The sequence below is a fragment of the Orcinus orca genome, chromosome 6 (genome assembly GCF_937001465.1).
Source record: "Orcinus orca chromosome 6, mOrcOrc1.1, whole genome shotgun sequence".
NCBI lineage: Eukaryota > Metazoa > Chordata > Mammalia > Artiodactyla > Delphinidae > Orcinus > Orcinus orca.
Genome location: NC_064564.1, coordinates 35,370,987 through 35,397,903, shown reverse-complemented (window position 1 = coordinate 35,397,903; position 26,917 = coordinate 35,370,987). Strand labels below are relative to the sequence as shown.

General features: G+C 43.4%; 1 protein-coding gene across 1 annotated transcript in view; it reads right to left on the bottom strand.

The window, feature by feature from the left end:
* Window positions 1–4,692: 4,692 nt before the first annotated feature.
* The window catches only part of FBP2 (fructose-bisphosphatase 2), a 36,121-nt gene continuing 13,896 nt past the window's right edge, over window positions 4,693–26,917 (bottom strand). Inside the window, exons 4-7 of the mRNA XM_004283040.4 lie at window positions 22,282–22,422; window positions 13,148–13,285; window positions 8,392–8,511; window positions 4,693–5,107 (exon numbers count right to left, since the gene is read on the bottom strand). Of these exons, the coding sequence (XP_004283088.1) occupies window positions 4,913–5,107; window positions 8,392–8,511; window positions 13,148–13,285; window positions 22,282–22,422 (594 nt within the window). The 3' untranslated portion in view covers window positions 4,693–4,912. The remainder of the gene's footprint in view (window positions 5,108–8,391; window positions 8,512–13,147; window positions 13,286–22,281; window positions 22,423–26,917) is intronic.

Here is a 26,917-nt window from a genome sequence, read left to right as displayed (position 1 = left end):
GCCCTTTTCCCCTATGATTATAGCTTGGCCATCTTTCCTCGTTTGTACTTCAGATTGTGATGGTTAATTTTATGTGTCAGCTTGGCTAGGCTATGGTGCCCAGTTCTTTGGTCAAACACTAACCTAGAAGTTGCTGTGAAGATACCGTGTAGAAGTGATTAACATTTACGATCCGTTGACTTTAAAGTTTTTTCTCGATGATGTGAGTGGGCATGTAGGGAATGAAAATTTCTTCTCTACCTTCTTAGGGTGTCTGGCCTGCCTAAGAATTAAACTGACATAAGCCAGATTAACAGAAGAAAATCATACACATTTTATTAAACTTTACACATACATGGGGACTTTTACAAGAGAATGAAGTTCCAAGGAAGTGACCAGAGCTGAAAGCTTTTATACCCTTTAGGCAAAGAAATGATAAATTTGTGAAAAAATGACAAGACAAAGGGGTTTGGCCTAAGGGCAGTAATTGTGGGGAAGTGACTAGAAGCTGTATATGGGGGCAGAGGGGTGCAAAACTAGTGGAAGATGAGGGTTATTTTAGCAAGTTTGTTCACACAGATCCATTTCCTTGTTGACTCCCAGTCTCTGGTGACAAGCATGTATTTCTCTTCCTGGTACAGGGAGGACACATCTCTCATGGGAAATTTCATAACCTGCTTTCAAGTAGAAAGGGCAGATCAGAAAGCTCTTCCTGGATCTGCTGATTCTCAAGTGCCTTCAGCTCAAAATAATCAATATGCCAAAGCAGCACATTTTGAGACGGCCTGTCCTCAACCCCTTCGGCCTCTTCCGTCAGCTGAAGGTCGTAAGAGCAAAACTGAGGTTTCCCTCGGAAGCAGGAATTCTGCCTCAAGGCTGTAACACAGGGGCTTCCCTGGTGGCGCAGTGGTTAAGAATCTGCCTGCCAATGCAGGGACATGGGTTTGCGCCCTGGTCTGGGAGGATCCCGCATGCCGCGGAGCAACTAGGCCCGTGAGCCACAACTCCTGAGCCTGCGCGTCTGGAGCCTGTGCTCCGCAACAAGAGAGCCCGCGATAGTGAGAGGCCCGCGCACCGCGATGACGAGTGGCCCCTGCTCGCCGCAACTAGAGAAAGCCCTAGCACAGAAACAAAGACCCAACACAGCTATAAATAAATAAATTTATTTAAAAAAAAAAAAAAAAAAAAACGACTGTAACATAGGTGTGTGTGTGTCCCCTATCGGCTCTGTTTCTCTGGAGAACCCTGACTGATACACAGACCCACCTTATAGACCCACCCACCATTTCCTACCTTCCCTCTATATCTTTCTCATTTGTATTCTCTTCCTCAGTAAAAAAAAAAAAAAAAAAAAAAAAAAAAAGCGGGGCTTCCCTGGTGGCGCAGTGGTTGAGAGTCCGCCTGCCGATGCAGGGGACGTGGGTTCGGGCCCCGGTCCGGGAAGATCCCACATGCCGCGGAGCGGCTGGGCCCGTGAGCCATGGCCGCTGGGCCTGCGCGTCCGGAGCCTGTGCTCCGCAGCGGGAGAGGCCACAACAGTGAGAGGCCCGCGTACCGCAAAAAAAAAAAAAAAAAAAAAGCGATTAGATTCCATTTCATGAAAGTGAAGCCAGTGAGTAAAGAACATGTTAATTCTCATCAGGTTAAAAAGAAACAAAAGACCTTAGGGTGCTAGCTGATATATTTCTTTCTGTCTGCATTTGTCTATTTTGATGTTAAGAATGCCTTTGTATAAAACTATTTAAGGTATTTATTTCTATATTCATAAAAGACTGGAGTGGGTTTGTAAGTCCCAACTTATTTAAACTGCTGCACAACAAATCAACTATCTCCCTACAGGTGGACATTTAAATTGCTCTCATCTTTTTGCCATTACAAGCAATACTTAATTTTTAAAAGACTAATCTAGGCTGTTTTATACATACCAAAGTGTAGGACTACTGGGCCAGAGGGGCTGTCCATTTAAACAGAACTGCCAAATCGCCTTCCCAGAAGGCTGTCCCCACCATCTGTCTCACCAGCAGAGGGAACGGGGTCATTTCCCTGCATTGTTAGCACATTTGATATTTTCAGTCTTCATTGTACCTTGCCAATCTGATAAGTGAAAAGTGATGTTATTTCACTTACATTTCCCTGATCATCAGGTAGTCTAACCATCTTTTCACATGTTTATTGACTGTTTGTGTTTTCTCTTCTGCAAATGGCAGTGTTATATCTGTAGTGTATTTCTCTAGGATAGTTTCCTTTTCCTCTCAATATGCATGATTCTTGATGTTCATTTTTTGTTATAGGTTACAAATATTTTCTCCTATCAATTGTCTTTTAACTATGTTGTGTATTGTTTTTACTTTGATATATTCACATGTCTTTCCTTTATATCTTATGCTTTGTGTCTTTTGGTCCCGTTTAAGGTCATAAATATATTCTTCTTTATCTTTTTGCCATACCTTTACAGCTTTATTATTTATGTTTAATTCTGGAATGCATCTGCAACATGTTTGCAGATCTATGTTTTGGGTTGTGGTTTATTTTTTCCCCCAAATGACTAGCTTATGATTCAAACACCAGTCATTCATGTCCCACTGATTTGAAACACCATGTTTTCTTCTTATTTTTAAAGAGTCTCTATTAAAATGCTTCTTTCCTTTTGATGTGTTAATGGGTCTGCCCCCCAAGCTGCGGAAGCCCATCTGTCCAAAATACAATAGAAACCAGTGAATGGTCCCACCTTCCCCAAGTGGGGCCAGACCTGTAGAGGGTCCTTTGGGGGCTGCTGGAAAATGGAAAGAACAACTGGATTTCTCCTGAGATAGATAAAAGCATCTAAACTGGGAAGGCAATCTGGAGGGAATGAGAAACCAAGAGGAAAGGAATTCTCAGATCACTTCGGTCAGAGAGCCCAACTTCTTTCTGAGGGTCTTTCCAGACCCTGCCTATGAAAGCACTGGTCACCCAGGCACCATTGCACCAATGCTCTCAAATCTTTGATATGTAGCCACTGAGAACGGAATGCGAGTCCCATACTCTTCCCTAGTTTCCCGTTCTTAGATTTGAGGTGCAGGGACCAAGAGTCTCAAGCTTGAAGAAGGGAAGTGAGTGAATGGATCTTTCCCTGAGCACCTACCACATTCATCAAAGCAACACAGACCATGATTGAAGGTGCTATCATTCACCTAGAAATCCTTCCCCTCCTGGCTGTGTAGTCCTGAAACCATGTGCTCACTGGATCAATTTATTCCTAAGAAGTGAAGACTTCAGTTTGAATCTTTGAGATATAAGTTTCTGATGAAATGTCTAATGAAGCATTAATAGCCCATTGGTTAGAATCAGAATTTTTCCTAGAAAATCTTTGTGTTTTGTGGAGGAAGATGAAAATTTTTTGATTACGTATTAAATTTTACTGCTTCTGTTACTGCTGCCAAGCAGAGGTGGACTGAGGAACACTACTGAATCCTGAATTATATCCAAATTGAAATCCATCTTTGGGTGGTATGAACCACCTTGTCCAAAGCTAAAGTGGGAAAGGAATGTTTCTTCCCATGGTTTCTCCTAGCCCCCACCTCCCCACCACTGCCTTTTGCTTTAATCTAATGCATTATTTAATGGATTTTCTTTTTTTTTAATTAATTAGTTTATTTATTTTATTATTTTTGGCTGCACTGGGTCTTTGTGGCTGCCCTCAGGCTTTCTCCAGTTGCGGTGAGCGGGGGCTACTCTTCATTGTGCTGCGCGGGCTTCTCATTGCAGTGGCTTCTCTTGTTGTGGAGCACGGGCTCTAGAGCGCAGACTCAATAGTTGTGGTGCACGGGCTTAGTTGCTCCGCGGCATGTGGGATCTTCCCGGACCAGGTCTCTAACCTGTGTCCCCTACATTGGCAGGCGGATTCTTAACCTCTGTGCCATCAGGGAAGTCCCTGGATTTTCTAATATTGAATCATTCTTGAATTTTGGAGTTAAGCCTGATTTTGTCCTGATGTATCTTTGTTTTAAATATTTCTGGATTTGTTTGTGAATATTTCATTAGGTTTTTTTGGCCTCCAGGTCCATAAATATATATAGCAACTCTTGGGAAAGCAAGCTGAGATTTCTGATGCATATGCCACCCCGTCCCAATCTAGACATAATTTGGACAAATGAAGGGTCATTAACCAGTGCACTCTGGTTAGGGCCTAGGATAGATTAAAATATTTCCTGAAAATATTAAAAAGGAAAAGTCAAGAGGTTGAGAAAAGTAGGTATTAATTTTTAAATATTAATTCCAATTAGCATGTGGCTTTGTCAATAGGTGACCACATTTTTCTATTCAAATAGTTGTTGGTTATCCAAATAATTGCTCCTAATAAAGGCTTGATCCAAAATTTTAGAATTTAATACCCATGAGATTTCTAACTCAAAACCTATCCACAATAAGACAAAAACTTCTAAGAAATTAAGTCAGCCGTTTATATATTTAAATATATATAATGTATATATTTATATACCTTGAATATATATAAGTATATATAAAAAATAGACATATCTATTTTATAAGAAAGGAAATTAATCACTATAGGACTCAGACACTAGGTTCAAATTTTAAGCAAACCAAGACAAATTCTTAACTGATCTCTGTCCCTTTGGCCCACAGGTGAATAGCTGCTGATTACTTGGGCTGCTAGACTTAGAATCACAACCCTATTTGCCACTGTTCATGACAGAAGACAAATCAAAGTTGTTCTTTTCACACGTGGGTTTTATTTTTAGCCCTTTACACTGACCACAGATTCGCCTCTGGCTTCTAGACTTATCGTGAGCCCTTGGCTTCTGCTCCTCTGGATGTGATTTGGTGGATTTGCCTTTTGTTTCTCCTCACCAGCATTCACTCACCTATCATTCATCTAGGGTCCTTAACAAGGTACAACACAAGGAGAAGAGGGCTTGAGGGGTCAGACTCACTACCTGCCTGCCTGGTTTTTCTGTACACAGGTGAGATATTCCTGCACATCATCCGGGGACCCTAGAATGAGGGGGACTCGTTGGTGAATGGCCTCAGGCTTCACGTCCAGCACAGGCTGGGTGCCTGTGGTCGCCATGCCTCCTGCCTGCTCGATGATGTAGGCCACAGGATTGCACTCATACAAGAGCCGGAGCTGCGGAGGAACAGAGTCAGGTGGACAAGTGTTGCAAGTTGTCAAAATTCCCAAGCCACGCCCCTAAAGTTCCACGAGGAATTCCAATTACTCAACTGCTGTCTCATTAGTGCGAGTGCATTTGCGCATCTCAGCGGAGCTGGCTGCCCAAGCCCTACACTCTCCAGGAGGCTGGGTGCCTCAGCTGACGCTTACCACATATGCCTTTGGGGACACCTCTGGTCGACATCTACCTGTCTTGTGACCTTTATGCCTATGAAAGCTTGGCCTTCTCACTTGGGAGTATGAGATCTAGGTACTCATTTCTCTCTGGTTCCGCAGTGAGGTAAACTGATTCTGCGGGGCCCGGTTAGGAGCCTCTATATGCCAGGCCTTATGGCCAGTCAAGGGTCTAGCTTGGATGGGATCGGAAGGTCACCTCGGGAGTGCTGGCCAGTCTCTCAAGATAACCACAGTGTCCGGCATCGTGGGGAGGAACATCTCGAGCAACAAGTCGAACATGTCGACTTGGCCGAACAGTTTGCTGGTGTTTAAATGGCCTTTCCTTTTGGCCCCTTAGAATAAGTTAGTTAACTCTCTCATTGCATGCTCTTCCACAAAATCCTGTACTTCCCCTTTCATAACAGTCCAGACTCTGAAGTTTGTTTAACATCTGCCTTCCTCATTGGACGCCCTCCCTTGAGGGCAGGGGAGGGGTCTGTCAGGTTGGTCTTTGTGGCATCTCCATTCCTAGTACTGCCTGACATGTAGAGAGTGTCCAAACAAGGCTACCGTGTACATTGCACAGGGGCTCCCAGTGGAGGGCAGAAATGGGGGTGGGGGAAATCAGCCTGCACCTTTGTTTGCCAGGCCAGGTACATGTGTCCAGGGCCGAGCCTGTTCTGAGAAAGAAATGCCTTTCTAAAAGGCACTGTGAGAACTAGCGGGTGTCTGTCCTGTGTCCAGTTAGAATATGGTGAATTGACTTGAAATGGGCTGACTGAATGTCCTTTCTGGGTCTACTTCTGTCATTATGTTCTGACTCCCTCCCCATCCCCTGACCCACAGCGGACACACACACACATCACATTAGATTCAGGGTGACATTCTAGCTGCACGCTCTGACTCCGTATCATACTATCTTCTCCTTCCTTCCCCCATAGGTACAAAATCTGTAGTTAAAAAAATTTTCTCCTTTTCTGCAATGAGCTTTCAAAGTGGTTGATCTAGCTCTGTGCAGCCTTTTTCTTTCCATTCTTTTCTTGAAATGCGTTTGTTAAAACTACTTGGAGAAAATAGTTATATCTTGTGCTGATTTTTAAATTATTGTTATTTCAAAGAGAGGAACAAAATATCTCCAATCTGGGTTGGAGAGCCACGCATCGAGGAGAAAGTAAATTAAGACTGTAGAGGGCATTTGTTGCCATTTTGGGAAAACAGCATACCATGCTTTTGTTTGTATCATGTTGATTCAGATACAATAAATAAATAAGTAAACAAATAAATAAGCACAACATTCTTGCATAAAGCTTGTCTCAGAGGCAAGGTTTGTTCTGACCTTAAAATGCCATTGTTGTAGTAAACGCATCTTAAAACACAGTGTCCGGATCTTCATGGTACCTTGACCTGCAGGCCATGCAATCTATTTTTTTTCCACGATTAAAATCTACACTGCTCTACAGAGACAAGCGCACATAGGAGGAGAACCCAACCACGCACCCACACACACAGATGTGGACACAGAGACCTTGAGAGCTAAAACATGGAGGTCAGAAACCAATGATACTTTCAATGTGATGCTATGAATATAGATCTATATATGCAATTATACATGCTTATGGAAATGTTTTTGTAATTATATGTGGATATTTTAAGACTCATTTTAAGTCATCTTAATAATTAGTAATGATTAGTCTTAATGTTCTCCCCGTTGGAAATGCGTACGTGACAAGAGCGGTTCTACTTAAGAATATCCACATTAAAAAAAAAAAAAAAAAAAAAAAGTGGGGCTTCCCTGGTGGCGCAGTGGTTGAGAGTCCGCCTGCCATTGCAGGGGACACGGGTTCGTGGCCCGGTCCGGGAAGACCCCACCTGCCGCGGAGCGGCTGGGCCCGTGAGCCATGGCTGCTGAGCCTGCACGTCCGGAGCCTGTGCTCCACAATGGGAGAGGCCACAACAGTGAGAGGCCCGCGTACCACAAAAAAAAAAAAAAAAAAAAAATAGGGGACTTCCCTGGTAGTGCAGTGGTTAAGACTCCACGCTTCCACTGCAGGGGTTGTGGGTTCAATCCCTGGTCGAGGAACTAAGATGCTGCATGCCGCGCGGCGCGGCCAAAAAAGAATTTCCACATCTTCTACTCTATCTCACTTAATACTCCGTAACACTTTGCTTTCCTCCAGCACATTTTGTGCAGATTTATCTGTGGCTCTTAGTTCAACTAGCTAATATAGGTGAGCTAAACGCTCACGTGAAAAAAGATGTCTGACATACCAATCTGCATATTAAAATCTCCTCTCTGGTCTCATGTGCTGTGTTAGATTCCTTACCGTGGCTTTGAATCTGGCATTCCAATAATTCAGGTCGCCCGTGCTGAGAGACACATATACATGTGGCTACTTGTTAGTGTGTCAGAGACTACAACAGGGCTTTGTCTGGATTTGTCTACCCACCTATGATTCTGTGACTGGCTAAAAATCAGGCATCTTGCCATGGCGGTGTCTATTCAAAACAGACGCATTGGGATCAGAAAGTTGCAGTGAGACCTTCCAGGAGCTACCTTTCCAGAAATATTGAATGAGTTCTGAGCAGAACTGCTTAGTCTGGACTTTGGGAGCTCTCTATGGAATTTTTGGGTAGACCTCAGATCATCGTGAACCCCCTGAAAACATATGTAATGTGTATGTTTACATGTAATCTTCTTCTGGGAAGTGGGTCCATAAGTTTCATTAAATTCTCAAAAGGGTCTATGATGCAAAATCAGTTGCTGATGAAGCTAAAAGATAGACACAGCATTGGGAAAGTGGGAGATGAACACAGCTGACTCACAGTGAATTGAGGGGCATGAGGCCCGCGGAAGTGAAGGCCAGCGACAATCACCAATAACAACTTCAGCCACCTCCTTCTCCACACCTTCTACCACAGCCTCAGAATTCACTAATGGGATAGAGACTTCGTTTCTCTTCCACCTGCCCACTCGCAGACAGACATGCCAAGGACAGGGCAGTAGCCAAAAAGCAGGCATGATGAGAAAGCGAATTCTGACTGGTTCCCTGAACAGGTTCAGCCAGCAGACGAAGGAGAGTTACCTTGCCCTTCGGATTTTTCTGGTTCGCTGGGTACAGGAAGATCCCTCCATAGACCAGGGTGCGGTGCACATCAGCCACCATGGAGCCCACATACCTGGCCCCATAGGGAGCACTGCCATCCTAGAAGGAAAGAGACAAGATGCAGTGAGCTTAGCAATTACTCAGCACCTGCTTCAGGTCACACATCCAGCTGGTGCGACCTCTGCATTCCAGGGCCTCCTTCTTCCACCCACTAGCTTAGGAATTGAAAATATTATATAACTGAGCATTCCATTCATTCGGAGCCCCCAAACCTCAACTAGTGATTGGACTCATTAAATGTTGGACTACTTAAAGTGAGAGACAATATGTGTCCTAAGACAGAAGCTAACAAGAAAAAAAATTTTTTTTTTAAAGAAAGAAAAAGGAAGTACAGACAAACGCCAGCTGTTTGGCTGTTCCTTGAATCTCCTCCTTGGCCCCCAGAGTTCAGAGCACTTTTCAGCTTTCTGAAAACCAGATTCCCTTGAACCATGACAACTTTTGCACTTAGTGTAAGCAGTGTTTATTCACTGGCAAAATTATTTTAAGGAGCCTTAGAGAACATGCAAAGAAATACAACAACTTCCTTATAAACCTCAATTTCATTAGTCATGTAATGAAAAGAATATTTGTTCTGAAAAAAACAAAGTTCATCATTTCCCTCAAGTAGGGCATGTCAGGTAAGGCACGACTATCTGATGAAATGGTTTGGGCAGGTTTGCTTTTCCTCATTCAGCGACCCATCTGAGACTTCTGTGTCTAATCTAATAATTCTCTGACAGTGCAGGGAAACACCAAACTTCCTCGGGGCAGATATCCAGTGTTTTGTGTGGCATCAGCCATAATAACATGCATTGATTTCATAAGCATTTATATTCATAAGCCCTTCCATCAGTCTGTGATGCCCTTGGGGAAAAGACTTCCTGCTTGATCTTGGCATTCCCTGAGCCCAGCCTGGTGTGAGGCAAAAAGTACGTGCTGGGAAAATACCTACTGAATTTCATTTACGTGAGATTTCTTGAAAGCACTACTCAGGTTGTTACCTTAAAAATTACATGGGAGGTTTTGCCTCCTCCATTTTATTCACATAATGATATTAAGTATATAAAAACACCTTCAGATGCCAATTAAGAGACTTCTCAGTAGGTAAAAGAACATAGGTCTGAATTAGACCAATGGCCATAGGGATGAGAGATATTTAGGAAATAGAGTTGATAACACCAAGTGAATGATTAGACGTGGGCATAAGAAAGAGGTAATCCTCTCGACTCATTCCCCGAATGTTGTTGGGAATGAGCACGATGGTTGAGGCAGTATGGATCAAGAGAAGAAGAACCAGGAAGGAGCAGAATTGGGGGTGTATGTTTAGTGGGGGGTGGGGGATAGGAGCGTCAGAGTTAGACATGTGGAGTTCTAGGTGTCTGAGGAGCAAGCAGATCTGAATTCCATCAGAAGTGACTGGATGAGTTCACCCTGGCAGGTTACCAAGTGTGAGCTGAGAGGTTTGTTTGGAATAAAGTCCTGTACCAAGCTTGAAGGGCAGGCAGAAGTGTGGAAGCCAGTAAAAGAGGCTAAGAAGATGATTAGGAAGGTGGACGTAAAACCAGACACAAGACCAAGGAAGGGGTAAACAGCCCTAAATGCCATGGAAAGGTCAGGTAACATAAGGTGGAAACATGACACTGGATTTGGCAACACAGATAAAAGAGGATTATAAAGGGCAGACACTGGAGCAAAGAGGGTTAAAGAGGGAATGACAGGAAAGAAAAAACTTTAAAAAAAAAAAAAAAGGAAACATCCTTCCAACTTCTGGGTATTTATCCTAAAAAACTAGGAAATAGAATCTCAAAGAGATTCTCCATACCCATGTTCACTGCAGCATTATTCACAATAGCCAAGAAGTGGAAGCAACCTGAGTGTCCATTGACAGATAGGTGGATAAGAAAATGTGGTATATACGCACAGTGGAATATTATTCAGACTTGAAAAAGAAGGAAATCCTGTCACTTGTTACAACATGGATGAACCTTGAGGACATTATGCGAAGTGAAATGAGCCAGTCACAAAAAGACAAACACTACATGATTCCACTTACCTGAGGTATCTAAAGTAATCCAGCACATAGAAACACATAGGAGAATGTGGTTACTAGGGATGGGGGAGGGGAGGAGGAAATGGGGAATTGTTGTCCAATGGATGTAGAATTCCAGCTTTACAAGATGAAAAAAAGCCCTAGAGATCTGTTGCACAACAGAAGGCTTAGATTTTAATCCTGGCTCTACCAGTTAAATAAGGTCATCTTTACTCAAGTTACTGAATAAGGAAGAACAAATCTGACTCCATATTGGATCTGTTTATTTTACTTTAACCTTTGTATTCTATTGCTTTTGCTACAAATTAAGAATGCTGCCTCTAGGCTGAAATATACAGGACAGCCCATTCTCAAGGCTCTGACCTTCAAAGGTCACTTTTCCATTCATATAGAGATAAAAAGTTGCAGAACAGAGAATAACATGTGTCTTGTTGTAGATTTACAGGAACTTCCTGACTTGACCTATGTTGACAGCTGCAAGAACAAAGATTCTGACACCAAGAAGTCTGCAACAACCAGTCACACCCCCTTCCCTTTTAGTGTAAAAGAAGCCTGAATTCTAACTCAGGTAAGGTGGTTCTTTGGGACACTAGTCCACCATCTTCTTGGTCTGCTGGCTTTCCCAATAAAGTCGCTATTTTTTGCCCCAGTAAATCATCTCTCTATTGGCCTCTATTGCCATGCAGCAAGCAAGAAGAGCTTGAACTCGGTAACATTACTTGACTGTTCAGGGCCTCAATTTCCCCATATGTAAAATGGGGACTGTGGTATTAACACTTATCTTGTAGTCTGTTGGAGAATTGAATGAGTTAGTACACAACAAGCACTAGGAACAGTGTCTGACACAGTATACACTAGCTACTATTATCATGACTAATAGAAGAGTGCAGTCAGGGATAGGAGAAGCTGCTACTGTCAGGAGACAAACAGCAAAGGAGGACTGCTCCTTCCACAATGGCGGAGGGTAAGGAAAAGTGCCTGGACCACTTCGCATCTCCCAGGGGTGCGGCGTGTGGGAGAATGGCAGCCGGAACACAAAGATCCTGCAGGGAAGCAATGGCCTCAGGAAGAATGAGGTGTGGGAGGAGCACTGCCTGCTCACACTCGAGAGGGGCTTCCCGAGGGCAAAAGTACAGGAGAGGGGGCTTCCCTGGTGGCGCAGTGGTTGAGAGTCCGCCTGCCATTGCAGGGGACACAGGTTCCTGCCCCGGTCCAGGAAGATCCCACATGCCGCGGAGCGGCTGGGCCCGTGAGCCGTGGCCGCTGAGCCCGCGCGTCCGGAGCCTGTGCTCCGCAACGGGAGAGGCCACAACAGTGAGAGGCCCGCGTACCGCAAAAAAAAAAAAAAAAATTATGTTTTTTTTTTCATACGAGTTTGGTTTTTCAGTGGTAAAATATGTATCTTCCTTTATGGGTTCTAGAAGAGGCGCATTTTAGTTTAGAATGGGAACCACCGTGAAATCATCTCCAAGACTGGGAACTTGTAAATAATTTTGACTTTATCAACCTCACAATTCATATCCTGGTTACTTCTGCCCTTAAGATGTCTAACAGGTTTGTGCATGACAGCAAAGGAGAGGTACAGGAGACTGCACTTCTAAGAATTTTGCTTAAAGAACAAACAGAACAGAGAAAGAAGAAAACTCTCTAAAGCTTTCGTTTGAGGCAGCAGAGGCAGGTCCCAGCACCCTGTTGACTAACTGCTCTGGACCCTCTGGAATCCTGAGCTTTTTCGCCCTGGAGCTCGTGAAGGGCTTCCCGGGACAGCCAGGCTGGCACATCACACCACTGCTTTTCCCGCCACTTCCAGTGTAGGTCAGACTTCACATTCTTGATCTGAAAATGCTCTGACTCCTTCCCACACCTGTCTTAAAAGCGCTCTTTGTACGGCAAACATACATACTGGATTGCTTGGGCTATATTTTTTGTTTGTTTGTTTTTTTGTTTTGTTCTTTTTTTGCGGTACGCGGGCCTCTCACTGCTGTGGCCTCTCCCGTTGCGGAGACCAGGCTCCGGATGCGCAGGCTCAGCAGCCATGGCTCACGGGCGCAGCCGCTCCGCGGCACGTGGGATCTTCCCGGACCGGGGCACGAACCCGCATCCCCTGCATCGGCAGGCGGACTCTCAACCACTGTGCCACCAGGGAAGCCCGGTTTGGGCTATATTAATAGCCACATGAAGTCCAGGACTCGGTGATCACACTGAGAGCCAAAGACCTTCCTAAAACTTGGAGTAAACAGCAGGCCCTGATATTAGAGCATAGGAATGGTACTTTTAAATGTAATTATTCCACCTAAATACAATTAAGTGACCAGAATCAGCACAGGTGGTAGCTGAGCAAAACATGACAGGGGAGATGCTCTGACCTGAAACTCTGGATTTTGAAATATTGGTCTCTCCCTTCTTCATAGACAAGTTCTCCTGGAAAAACTCACCTGGAGAGTATTATCTATACTACGTAAATTTTAGCTATGAAAGACTTTGATTGCTTACGAAGAAAGTCAGAGTTTGCCATTCTCATACGGTCCGGAGCCATAAACAGGGGCATCAACCTCTTTCAGCCAGGCCCCAACAGCCATCCCCAAAACAGGAACCCACTGAGACAGCATTCCCCCTGCTTCTGCCTTAGCTTTCTTCACTCACCTCGGGAAATTTCTTTTTCTGCACATATTCTGTAGTGGCGGCGTCAAAATACTTGGCATAGCCCTCATTGAGGCTGTAAATCTTTCCTTTGTTTTTAATCTTGACGTCTTTTTCCACCAGGACAAATTCACCAAGAGCCTAGAAAGGTGAAAAGAAACACCAGGAAGAAGAGAGATACCAGGAAACAGAAGCCAACAGCACACACCAACAACCAGAGAACAGTAGAAGATGTGGGTCTGCTAAAAGAACCCTGGGGTTTGCCGGGTCCTCTGCAGCCTGCCCAGTGATGTTTTGATGAGTTGTATAAAGAACAGTGACAATATGGAGTCTGCACAGGCAGCTCAAGCAGTGATATAACAAGAAATAAAATAATTCAAAGGAAAAAGAGGGAAAATTTCCTTTGTAACTTTCACCGTAGCTAGGTTACTCATTTGTAAAGAACCTAGCTGTATTTATCCCCCAAGTTCTCACCCCCGGTTAATTCCTAATGTTTTCAGGAAGATTTGGGCCATCAACAATGAGAGGAAAGAGTTACTCAAATGGGATTTGTCATGAAAGTGGGGGATGCAGTTAGACCACTAATTTGTGGTCCAGTTATTTTTCTTTAACTTATTTATCCTGTATTTCGTATAATGTTTTTGCCATCCTCTTCCACATTCAGTTCAGCTTTTTCTTGGGGGGGGGGGGGCGGCGGGCGCATGGTGAGGCACGTGGGATCTTAGTTCCCCAACCAGGGATCGAACCTGTGCTTCCTGCATCGGAAGCGTGGAGTCTTAACCACTGGACCGCCAGGGAAGCGCCCAGTCATTTTGTTTATCTTAACGACTCAATGTTGGAAACCATTCAAAGTTCCTTGTATCCCAACTACTCTTATATGGGTAAAGAGAAATCCCTTCAGTCAGAAACTGTATTCGCTCAGCATGAGGAACAGTTGATAAATGGTTTTTTTTTTTTTTTTTTTTTTTTGCAGTACGCGGGCCTCTCACTGCTGCGGCCTCTCCCGTTGCGGAGCACAGGCTCCAGAGGCGCAGGCTCAGCGGCCATGGCTCACGGGCCCAGCCGCTCCGCGGCATGTGGGATCTTCCCAGACCGGGGCACGAACCCGTGTCCCCTGCATCGGCAGGCGGACTCTCAACCACTGCGCCACCAGGGAAGCCCGATAAATGTTTTTTAAATCCTCAGAATTAGAGCGCTGACAGTCTCATCCCTAGGAATGTACTTAGCTAGCTGCAGATTCACTTTGAAAGGCTGGATGTCTCTCTAAGTCACTAGGAAGAAAATCAGACCCTGGAAATCTAATCAGTTTTGATTAAACTTTGAAGACTGAGAAAATAAAAATCCCCCATGACGACAGCTCGCAGCTAGAAGGCTCCGAATGAACGTCTACGACACTCCCACAAAGAGACAAGTCCACACTGACCGTGTCTGAAATAAGACAACGATGAGGATACTCAAATGCAAAAACAACTCAACACGCCTCTCTTCTGCCACATGTGAGGGATGAGTGCTTCTTTACCACTGAATCTCTACCCTCACTTTAAACTTCCCACCTCCTACATACAAACTGAGATACACCATCAATCATTGTACCCACATCTAGACAACACCCAATCCAGAACTGACCCTCTCTTTCTCAAATACTCCTTAGAATCATCAAGCAAAACCCCAAGGGCTATAATAAGCCCAAGCCAGCCCCCTCTTAGCACGATGCCTCCTGGTTCCTCCAGAGTGCCTTCTCCCTTGCTAGTAAACCAGCTTCTTATGTTGCGGGGAAGTACTTGATGGTCTCTGGGTCGTGAGCTTTAATCACTTACTCTGGACATTTGTTGCTTTGGAGCAGCTCAGCATGGAGTTCCATGTCCTAAAAGTACCCGAACTTCCTTTGAATAATTAACTTTTCTCATTGGAGGCCAGTCTAAGAAGACTCTAAGCTGGGCCTCTTCTAGCCCAAGGTCAGGCAACTGACTGAGCGTAACAAATTACATACCCCTTCCTGGCATTTGAAACCTGAGGAGAGACACAGCATCAGGGGTGGTGGCCAGACCAGACAGGTTGTCCTGTGGGACCGTTCCTGTGAATCCCGCTTCCCAGACCTGCCCATGTCTAGCCTGGGGCCTGAGCTTTCCCATTAATACAGTAAGTCCTTTACTTAGTTTAGCCAGGATCCTTTTCTTTTTGTTTATCAGCAAAGATCAAAGACAGATACTGTTGTCTAAATAATGTCTTCTCTTACTTATCCACCCCAGGGGCTGTGGGTGTAGACACTCAGGCCCCTGGAGAGTTGTTCCCTATTGTGGGATGGAGGAACTGGCTGTAGAGCCTTACTCTAACCTGGAAAATAAATGCCTTTTTCTGACTGTGTGATCACTGGCACCCACTGAATATTAAAAAGGCCTCCCACAGGGCTTCCCTGGTGGCGCAGTGGTTGAGAGTCCGCCTGCTGATGCAGGGGACACGGGTTCGTGCCCCGGTCTGGGAAGATCCCACATGCCGCGGAGCGCCTGGGCCCGTGAGCCATGGCCGCTGAGCCTGCGCGTCCGGAGCCTGTGCTCCGCAACGGGAGAGGCCACAGCAGTGAGAGGCCCACGTACTGCAAAAAAAAAAAAAAAACAAAAAGGGCCTCCCACAGCTTTGAGAAGAGGGTACCTGATTATCAGGCACCACATCCTTGTCACCCAGAAATGGTATCTGCTATTTGTAAACAAATGCCTTGTCATCGTGGCTTATACCACAGTTGAGAGTTTGGTTAACGTGAGGCGGTCTCTCCGTGCCTGAACAAAATGTGTGCTCTGACAAAATCAAATTACCAGCCCTGCAAACTCACAGATCAGGCAGGCTCTTAGTTGCCCCACCAAGGAACTCTGGCCTGTGAGGCCCTGCCTGAGTAACCTGCTGGCCACCCTCTATGGTTTTCTACCTGTGACAATTGCCATAAGCTGCTTCAACTTGAAGTCAACCTTTCAAACTGGTCCTCAGCTTCATACACTGCGTCCTTGCTCAAGTGTCCTTTGTAGTAGGGCGATGTGATCCGAAGGGTTTTCAGGCTAATAAAGAGAGCTCAGCAGAGAGCATGCTCTTCTTTCTGATGTGTAATCAAACTGTCTGGCCTACCTGTATCCAGACTGGGCCCCCCTATCGTGACCAAAGGTGGAAAGCATGAGCCGTGTCTCTAGAATCCTTCAGCTGGCCCCCTGAGCCAAAGGCACCTCCCTACTACCCTTAGAACCACTTCAGAATGTTCTTGGAGATACTTTGCTTGTAATCGAGAGAGTTTATTCAAAATTGTCTGGTATGATAGTTAAACACAAAACCGCCTGTGAATTGGTGTGCCAAGGCCACTTCCTCTGTGTGTGCGTTTATGTGTGTTTATGTGTGTGTGTTGCGGGGGTGGGTAGGGGAGGAGTCCCACCCATACTGTTAAGGGAACCACTGACAGAAACCGCCTGCCCTGGTCAGGTACCATAGTAACCACTTGCATGGGTTATCTTACAACAGGAGGTCCTGGTAAGGAACATGGAACTAATAAGCTACCGCCAACCGGAAGAATTTGGTAAAGGTCAAAAGGAGAGAGGAGACCCCAGTCCATATATATATCCTACCAACCTCCCAGAATCCTTCTTGGCTGAGCGATGCAGGCACCACCAGGAAGGACCCTCAGTCAGAATGATGGGTCAGAGACAACCCCGAAACTAATCCCATTACCATAAAACCCAAGACTGTGAGCCAGTTCTCCTGGGTTCCCTTCCCCTGCTGCCCTCCACCTGGGCGCTCCTTCCCAATAGTCTCTTGCTCTGTCAGCACGTGCCTCCTTGGACAATTCATTTCCAAATGTTAGACAAGAGCCCATTCTCGGGCCCTGGAAGGGGTCCCCCTTCCTGCAACCATTCAACCAAGCAATTCTCGGACACCAGCAGTGTGTCTGAAATTCAACTCAATTCTGACACTATCTACACAGAGATAGCATCAAATTCTACAAGTGAAGGGTTCAGTCCTAGAAGTCTGCCCTCTCCCAAAGTGGGGACACTTCAGACGCCAGGTCCAAACCCAGGTTGTCACCTATAATTCTGACCGGCCATAAATCAGAGGTTCCCAGGATGAAACCAAGCAGGGCCCTGTGGGGCTCCCAGGCATAGAGGCCTTTCTGTCCCCCATTTCTTGCAGGCAAGACTCCAGCCTCCATGACTTTCCCTGAGTTCCAAAGGGCAGATTCGAATAGTTGCTAATTAAGAGAGGAGCTGCCGTGAAACCACCTAAGGTAAGATAAAAGGGACCAGAGAAGCTCATCAAGATTAGGAGACCTGACCACCTGAGACCCTGCACAACCCTAATCTTGTCAGCACCCCCACCCTTTTGAAACTTTACAGAAGAAAGAATGCAAGACTGTTACTGCCTTGATCCTTATCACATACCTCTGACCAGGAGCCCAGACTATAAGACCTCTCCCTATTCCCCAGGGAGGGGGGCACAGTTCTTGAGGCGCTAGCCTACTGTGTTCCCTCTTTGCCTGGCAAAGAAATAAAGCTTTCTTTCTTCTCCACAACTCTGTCTCCATATTTCTGTTCAGCAGCAGTACGCAGGAAAGCCAAGATTTTGGCATCAAGGACCTCTTTCTCAGGGCAGTTAATTTGCTACAGTGGCTCCCAGAACTCAAAGAAGCACTTTACTTACTAGATTACTGGTTTCTTATAAAAGTCTATAACTCAGGAACAGCCAGATGGAAGAGAGGCACAGGGAAGTGGTGAAAAGCTCCACTGCCCTCTCCAGGCTCACTACTCTCCTCAGTCTCAACCCAGAAGCTCTCTGAACCCAGTCCTTTGGGTTTTTATGGAGGCTTCATTATACAGGCATTATAGGCATGATTGATTAAATCGTTTGCAATTGATTCAACCTCCAGTCCCTTTCCCCTCCTCAGAGGCCAGGGGGTGAGATTGGAAGTCCCAACCCTCTAATCACGTGGTTGGGTCCATTGGAAACCAGCCCCCATCTTTAGGAGCCTTCCAAAAGTCACCTCATTCCATAACAAAAGACCCCTTTAGCACTCTCAGCACTTAGGAAATTCCAAGGGTTTTGGGAGCTGTGAGCCAGGAACCATGGATGAATAACAAATATATGAGGAATATATTTTGGTCATCTTGAAACCGTGCACCTCAGATTGGACCTTGAACCCCTGTGCCAGAACTCGAACACAGCCTAAACCCAGATTGGGACTTGAACCCACACTGCTAGGACTCAAACCTGGCCAAAACCCAGTCTTCCAACCGAGATCCCACACCTGGTTTCAGGACTTAATGAAGCTCATGTTCTTGATGTCTCACTGCAGAAAGAATTCAGTGAGTGACAAAGTGATAGGTAAGAAGTGGATTTATTTAGAGAGAAACACACTCCACAGACAGAGTGTGGGCCATTTCAAAAGGTGAAAAAGGCACCAGGGTATGGGGCTGTCAGTTTTTATAGGAGTGGGTAATTTCATAGGCTAATGAGTGGGGGGAGTATTCCAGCTATTTCAGGAAGGGGCGGGATTTCCAGGAATTGGGCCACCGCCCACTTTTTGATCCTTATGGTCAGTCTTGGAACTGTCATGGCACCTGTGGGTGTGTCATTTAGCTTGCTGATGTGTTACAATGAGCATATACTGAGACTCAAGGTCTAGTGGAAGTCGACTTGTCCGCCATCTTGGACCCATTTTGTTCTAATCAGTTTAAGTCATGTCCTCGGGCTATGTCATTCTTTCAAAGGTCGTGCCCTGCCCCCTTCCCTCCTGGTTCAATCTGAATGATCAAATTTATTTTTTTCTTATAAATCACAATTGTCACAGCCTGAGTGTGACTCTTGGCTCCACTGCTACTAGCATGACCTTGGGCAAGTTACTTACCCTCTCTGTGCCTCACTTTCCTCGTCTGAAAATGAGAATAATAGTAGGACCTACACTCACAGGGCTGCTGTGAGGCTTAAATGCATTAATATATGCAAGTTGCTTAGAACAGATACCTATCCACCACTTAATAAGCACTGTCTAACTGTCAGCTACTATTCTGAGAGTATTATTGTAGCAGGGAAGAGCTAAATCAGACTCCATGTTGATCTGTTTCTTTGACTTTAGCCTTTGATTTTTGTTGCTTTTGTTATTATAATCATACATAATGGCCTGCCACAGGGAACCCTTACCCTGTGCCTGAATGTTAAACTAAAGTGCCTTTGCTTAGCTCACAGGGAGATAATCTGACCCTGACCACCTGTGAATGGCTGCACAAAAGAAGAAATTAACACATCACCTCCCCATGTTGGCCAAGACAGGCAAAACTAATGGCCTCTTCACTTCCTCACCTCCTCCCAGTCTCTGTTGTATAAATGAAACTAGCATCCAGACCCCAGTAAGATGGTTTTTTGGGGACCCTAACCTGCCAACTTCTCAGTCTGCCGGCTTTCCAAATAAAGTCGCTATTCCTTGCCTCAACACCTTGTCTCCAAATTTATTGGCTGTCATGCGGCAAGCAGAACAAGCTTGGGCTCAGTAACATTATTTGTGAACTACAGATTCCTGCTTCTATGAAAATAAGGAGAAATTAGAGCATCAGTAAACCGACACAGCAATGCGTTTTGCTCTGATGGATTTATATGTGAAAAATTTAGACTTTAAAATGTACCAGATGGACTTCCCTGGTGGTGCAGTGGTTAAGAATCTGCCTGCCAATGCAAGGGAACACGGGTTCAAGCCCTGGTCCAGGAAGATCCCACATGCCGCGGCTCAACTAAGCCCGTGCACCACAACTACTAAGCCTGCACTCTAGAGCCTGCAAGCCACAACTACTGAGCCTACGTGACACAACTACTGAAGCCTGTGCGCCTAGAGCCCATGCTCCACAACAAGAGAAGCCACAGCAATGAGAAGCCCACGCACCGCAACAAAGAGCAGCCCCCGCTCACCGCAACTAGAGAAAGCCCACATGCAGCAACGAAGACCCAACGCAGCCAAAAATAAATAAATAAATAATTTTTAAAAATAATAAATAAATATTAAAAAAATAAAAGATACCAGATTTCCATACTCTAAAGTTTAGTTTTTTAGAAAATAAATAAATAAATAAATAAAAATTTTAAAAAATAAAAGATACCATATTTCCATACTATAAAGTTTAGTTTAACTGTTTTGAAATTTGTAACCCCCTTCCCTCCACTCACATGTGAAACAGGAAAGAAGGGGGCAGGGCACAACCTTTAAAAGAATGACAGAGCCATTGAGGACACAACAAAAACTGGTTAGAATCAATTAGGCTCAAGATGGCAGAAGACTTGACTTCCAGTGGACCTTGAGCCTAGTATATACGCTCAATGTAATACACCAGCATATGCTAAATGACACACCTACCAGCACCATAACAGTTCCAAGGATGACCATAAAAGGCCAAAAAGTGGGCAATGGCCCAATTCCTGGAAATTTCTGCCCCTTCCCCAAAATAGTTGGAATAACCGTCCCACTCATTAGCCTATGAAATTACTCAGCCCATAAAAAGCTAACCACCCCATATTTCCGGGCCTCTTGCCTTCTGAGATGGCCTACACTCTGTCTGTGGAATATGTTTCTGCTTTGGCTACTCTCACTTTCCAAGACAACCCCATGTCCTGTGGCCATTCTCGCCTTTTGAGGCAGATTCTGTGCATGGAATGTGTATCTCTCTAAGTAAATCCACTTCTCACATATCACTTTGTCTCTCACTGAATTCTTTCTGCGATGAGACATAAAGAACCTGAGACCTGAGACCAGGTGTGTGATCTCAATTAAAAGACAGTTCAAGTCCCAATCTGAGTTGTGCGGTTTCACATGCACCAGCATGTAAAATCCTGAAATGTTTGTCTAAAATGTTTGTTTGATCAGTGCATTATCTCCCTCCACTGCCTACAATGGTATTTGGGGACACACTAGATGCTCAATAAACATTTGTAATTTCAAATTAAGTTGAAATACTGAACAATAGCTTTTGCTTCACAGAATACTGGAAATTTTGAAATGGACTTTGGTCAAAATTATTTGAGGGCTTCCCTGGTGGCGCAGTGGTTGAGAGTCCACCTGCCGATGCAGGGGACACGGGTTCGTGCCCCAGTCCGGGAAGATCCCACACGCCGTGGAGCGGCTGGGCCCGTGAGCCACGGCCGCTGAGTCTGCGTGTCCGGAGCCTGTGCTCCACAACGGGAGAGGCCACAACAGTGAGAGGCCTGCATACCGCAAAAAAAATATTTGAGTTTTCACAAGACCTGATTATATTTAGCAAAGTAGTTCACAAGTAATAAGCAAAGCATCCAGCATTTAAAAGAGAAATTCTATAAGTTACACATATTTTCCAAAATTTCTCCTGAACATTTTTAATGTACATTTGCCATGAAGGCTCACCCTTTATTTTTGAACTCTTGTGTCTTTATCCAATTATGTCGTCCTCCAAACGGCGTTGTGCTATCATATTTTTCATCTACCCAGAGGTTGTGCTTCTTCCCCTTCTGCTACTGAGCATTTTCTCATTGTGGAAAGTGTGGAGAACAACACAGAATCTGATAAAATAGCTTTCTACCAGTCACTCCTCCCATTGGGAAGAACATGTGTATTAGGGGAAGTCCTCCAAACTGGTGTCCAGTAGGGTAGCCACTAGTCACATGTGGCTATTTAAGTTAATTAAAAAGAAATAAAATTTAGAAACCCAGTTTCTTAGTCACACTAACCACACAGCAAATGTTCAATGGTCACAGGAAGCTAGTAGCCACCGTAACAGACAGTACAGATTACAGAACATAGCCATCATCACAGAAAGTTCTAGTGGATGGTGCTACTCTAAAGAATCCATGCTTCTGGCTGGAAATTGGCATCATTGGGATTAAGTCATTGTATTCCCATAAACCAAAGAAATTGAATGCATTTTTTGGTCATTAATTCCTTAAGAACCGGGCCTGAGTTGCTATGACTGACTTTGTAGAACCCCTCAAATGCCCTCACTTGAACAGAGGTTCTTAATGTTTTTAGATGATTCTGTTGGCTCTCCAAACTAGACTCTCTGGCCCCAAGAGCAAGTATTAGGAATGACTAGGAAATTATCTCAGAGGACAGGAATTAAAGCACAAAGGCCCATACTGTCTTATTGGGTACCTACTGGGTCAAGCATGAAGAGGTCCACTCCTTGCCCAGTGGAAAGAGCCACCAGTGTTGCACTTCCATAGAGTGCATAGCCCGCGGCTACAATGTTGCGGCCAGGCTGCAGGGCATCCTTTTCAGAAGGCTCATCCTCTGAGGTCTGCAAAAGAGAAAAGGGAAACATTACTGTCTCTGGAGAGAACCCTTTGCCAGAGGCCTGCATTTCAGATCTACTTGAACCACTGAAGGAAACGCAGTTCTAGAATTTCAAGTCACAACAAATGCATCTGGAGGAAACGGTTGCCATGTTAATGAATGGTTCTAGCTGAACCATTGCAAAGGCCATTCTTGGACTTCTCCCTGTTTTCTGAACGTATTTGTCTCCATCCTGCCAAGAACAGCACCCCAAAGTGCTAAAACTACACCTTCTCTTAAAAATCATAACCCATGCTCCTTGATGATTATAACGACCAAGGTCATTGAGCTCTGATTTTGTGCAGTACCTCATTCTACATACACAACGGCACTCCAAGGTAGATACCGTTATGACCTCCATCGTTCAGATGAAGAACTCAGAGCCTGAGCGACTGGATAACTCACCCAACATCAAGAGGAGCTGGAGTCAACCCAGGCAGCTGGGCCCAGAGCTCGTCACCGTCCATGCGCCGCCCCTTGAAGACACTGCCCCTGTCTGTCCCCAAGTCTACAGTTCTGGACGTTTTCTTGAGGAAGCCTCTCTCTTTGGCCAGCAGCACTAACAGTGACAATGGGAATGGGAATTCAGAGAGACGGGGCAAGGCAGGCATGCTGACGAAGAAGAGCGAATGTCCTTGAAGGAGGGGCAGAGCCACACCTGAGACTGGATTTCACAACCTACTTTTCGAGGTATCTCTTGAAGGGCTCATCCCTCCCTACTTCCTTGTGCTCAGAAAGGCAAGGAGGGACTTCCCTGGTGGTGCAGTGGTTAGGATTCCGGCCTTTCACTGCCGTGGCCCGGGTTCAATCTCTGGTCAGGGAACTGAGATCCCGCAAGCCGTGCCGCACAGCCAAAAATAATAATAAAAAATAAAGTTTTACCTTTAAACCTGGAATCTATTTTGAGATGATTTTGGTATAAAGTATAAAGTTTAGGTTGAGTTCTTTTTTTTTCCCTCTGTGGATATGCAGTCGCTCCAGCATTAATTGTTGAAAAGACTCCTTTTTCCATTGAATTGTTTTCACAACTTTGTCAAAAGCTGTTAGCCATAAATTGTGTGAAACCATTTTTGGGTTCTCTGTTCTGTTCAATTGAACATTAGTCTGTCCCTCTGTTAATATCATACAGTCTTAACTTTTAGAATAACCTTATCTATATCTACAAAATATCTTGCCAGGATTTTGAGAGAAATTGAGTCAAACCTATACATATATCAGTTTGGGGAGAATTAACATCCTTTACAATGTTGAGTCTTCCAACCCATGAACATGGTATGTTTCTCCATACAAGACATATTATTTGATTACTTTCATCAGTAATTACTGGTAGAATTACTATTCCTTTTTTTTTGAGTAACTGTAAATTGTATCATATTTTAAAGTTTAGTTACCATATGTTTATTGCTGATATATAGAAATCCAATTGATCTTTGTATGTTGATTTTGTATCCTGTGACCTTGCTGAACTCACTTATTAGTTCTAGGAAGCCGGCTTTGGTTTTGGTGTTTGTAGATTCCTTAGGAGTTCTCTACAATGGACCATCCTATCGACAGTTTTTCATTCCAATCCGTATGGTTTTATTTCTTTTTCTGGTCTCACTGCCCCGGCTAGCTCTTTCAGCATTATGTTGAATAACAGTGGTGAGATTGGACATCTTTCCCTTGTTCTTGATTTTAGAGAAAAAGCATTTTGTCTTTCACTGTTAAATATAATGTTAGCTGTTGTCTTTTTATAGATGTTCTTTATCAAGTTGAGGGAAGTTTCCCCTCTATTTCTTGCTTCCTGAGAGTTTTTGTTTGTTTGTTTTGTTTTGTTTTACAACTGAGTGTTGAATTTTGTCAAATGGTTATTCTTCATTGATGGACATGGTTCTGATTTTTCTTCTTTAAGCTTGTTGATGTGGTGGATTACACTGACTGATTTTTGAATATTGAACCAGCTTTCCATCACTGGAGTAAACCCACTTACTCATGGTATATAATTCTTTTTATGCATTGTTGAATTTTATTTGTTAATATTATGTTGAAGATTTTGCATCTATTCATGAGAGATATTGGTCTGTAGTTTTCCTTTCTGAACTGTCTTCATCTGGTTTTGGTATCTGTGTAATGCTGGCTTTAGAAAATAGACTGGGAAGTATTCCTTTCCCTTCTCTTTTCTAGAAGAGATTGAATCATCTTTAATCATTTGGTATAATTCTCCAGTGAAACCATCTGGGCCTAGAGATCTCTCTTTTGAACTCTATTTTCTTAGTAATTATAGGGCTGTTCAAATTATCTGTTTCGTACTGAGTGAGTAATAGTAGTGTGCTTTTTAAAGAATTGGTCTACTTCATCTAAGTTATCAAATTTATGTGTGTAGAGTTAGTTATAGTATTATATTATCCTTTTGATGTCTCCAAATGTTTTAAAATATCAGAACGACTCTGAGATGAAAAATCTAGTGCATAAACATGTGTTTCTCTGATTATTTTCCCAAGAGAAATTCCAAATAATAAAAGTATTGGGTAAAATACTTTTGATACATATTGAAAAGTTGCTGTGCAGAATCTGATAAACATAAGATAGTACTGTCTTTTCAACTTGGCCAATTTGATAGGTGCAAAAAAAGACATCTGCTTTAATCTCCATTTTGTATAATTAATAAAGTAAATTTTTATATATTTATTGACCATTTTTATTTCTTATTTTGTAAGTTGCCTGTTTGATGTCATTGCCTATTTTTCTATCGGGGTACTCATCTTCTTATTTTTAATTTTAATAGCTTTTTATATATGAAAGATATAAATACCTTATATGTTACAAACATTTTCCTCAATTGTCATCTGCCTTTTAATTTTATTTATAGTGTCTTTTTTTGGAAAGTTGATTATTTTTCTTTTAATTGAGGTATAAATTACATATAGCAAAGCACACAAATCTTAACTATACAGTTTGATGAATTTTTACATATATATAGTACATACTGATGTAACTACTAAGATCAATTTATAGAATATTTCCAGCCACCTAGCAGTTTCTCTTATACCTCTTTTGTCACTATCACCTCCCCCAAGGTAACCTCTATTCTGGCCTTTATCATCTGGACATCAAAAGAATAATTAGCTTTGACTGTTTTGGAACTTCTTATAAATGAAATTACAAAGCATGTGTTCTTTTGTATCTGGCTTATGTTTCACAACATATGTCTTTGTGATTTTATCTGTGCTGTTGCACATAGCAATAGTTTGTTCTTTTGCATTGCTATGTAGCTTTTTGTCGTGTGACTATATCACAGTTTATTTATCCATTCTTATGTTGATACACTTTTTGATTTTTTTCAGTTTGGGTCTTTTATGAATAATTTGTACACATCTTTTGGCAAACACAGGCACCCATTTATCCTGGGTGCACTCCAGGAGTGGACTTGCTGGGCCATAGTGTATCAGTATATGTTTAATACTAGCAGGTGCTATCAAATTTTTCTGAAGTGTTTGTATCATTTTCTACTCCCACCACCAATATATTAGAATTCCAGTTTCTTCATCTACAGTTGGTATGGTTAGTCTTTTTCATTTTAGCCACTCTGGTTGGGGGCGGGTGGTAAATGATGTCTCAGTGCTGTTTCCATGTCCATTTCCCTGATGACTAATGATGTTGAGCATCTCTCATGTGCTTATTAACAAGCTGGGGAAAAAAATCTCTTTTTTGAAGTTCCTGTTCAAGTCTTTTGCCCATTCCTTTGATAAGATTGACAGTATTTTTTATTGATTTGTAGGAGTTCTTTATTTATTCTGTACATGAGTTCTCTGTTGGATGTATGCATTGAAAATTTTTCCATCCGTCTGTAGTTGCCTTTTTACTCTCTTAATGTTGTCTTTTTTTAAAATTAATTTTTATTAGAGTATAGTTGATTTACAATGTTGTGTTACTTTCTGCTGTACAGCAAAGTGAATCACTTATACATATACATATATCCACTCTTTTTTAGATTCCATTCCCATATCGGTCATTATTGAGTATTGAGTAGAGTTCCCTGTGCTATATAGCAGGTTCTTATTAGTTATCTATTTTATATATAGTAGTGTGTATATGTCAATCCCAATCTCCCAATTTACCCCTCCCTCCCCTTCCCCCTTGGTAACCATAAGTGTGCTTTCTATATCTGTGATCCTATTTCTGTTTTGTAAATAGGTTCATTTGTACCATTATTTTAGATTCCACATATAAGCGATACCATATATTTATTTTTGTCTGACTTACTTCACTCAGTATGACAATCTCTAGGTCCATCCTTGCTGTCCATGCTGTCTTTTGATGAACCAAAGTTCTTAGTTTCAATGAAGCCCAGTTTCCTAGCCTTTTCCTTCATAGTTAGTACTTTTTATGTCCTGTTTAAAAAATCTTTACCTTCCCCAAAGGCATGAAGATATTCTCCTGTGGTTTTTTTTCTAGGAGCTTTATAGCTTTACTTTTTACAG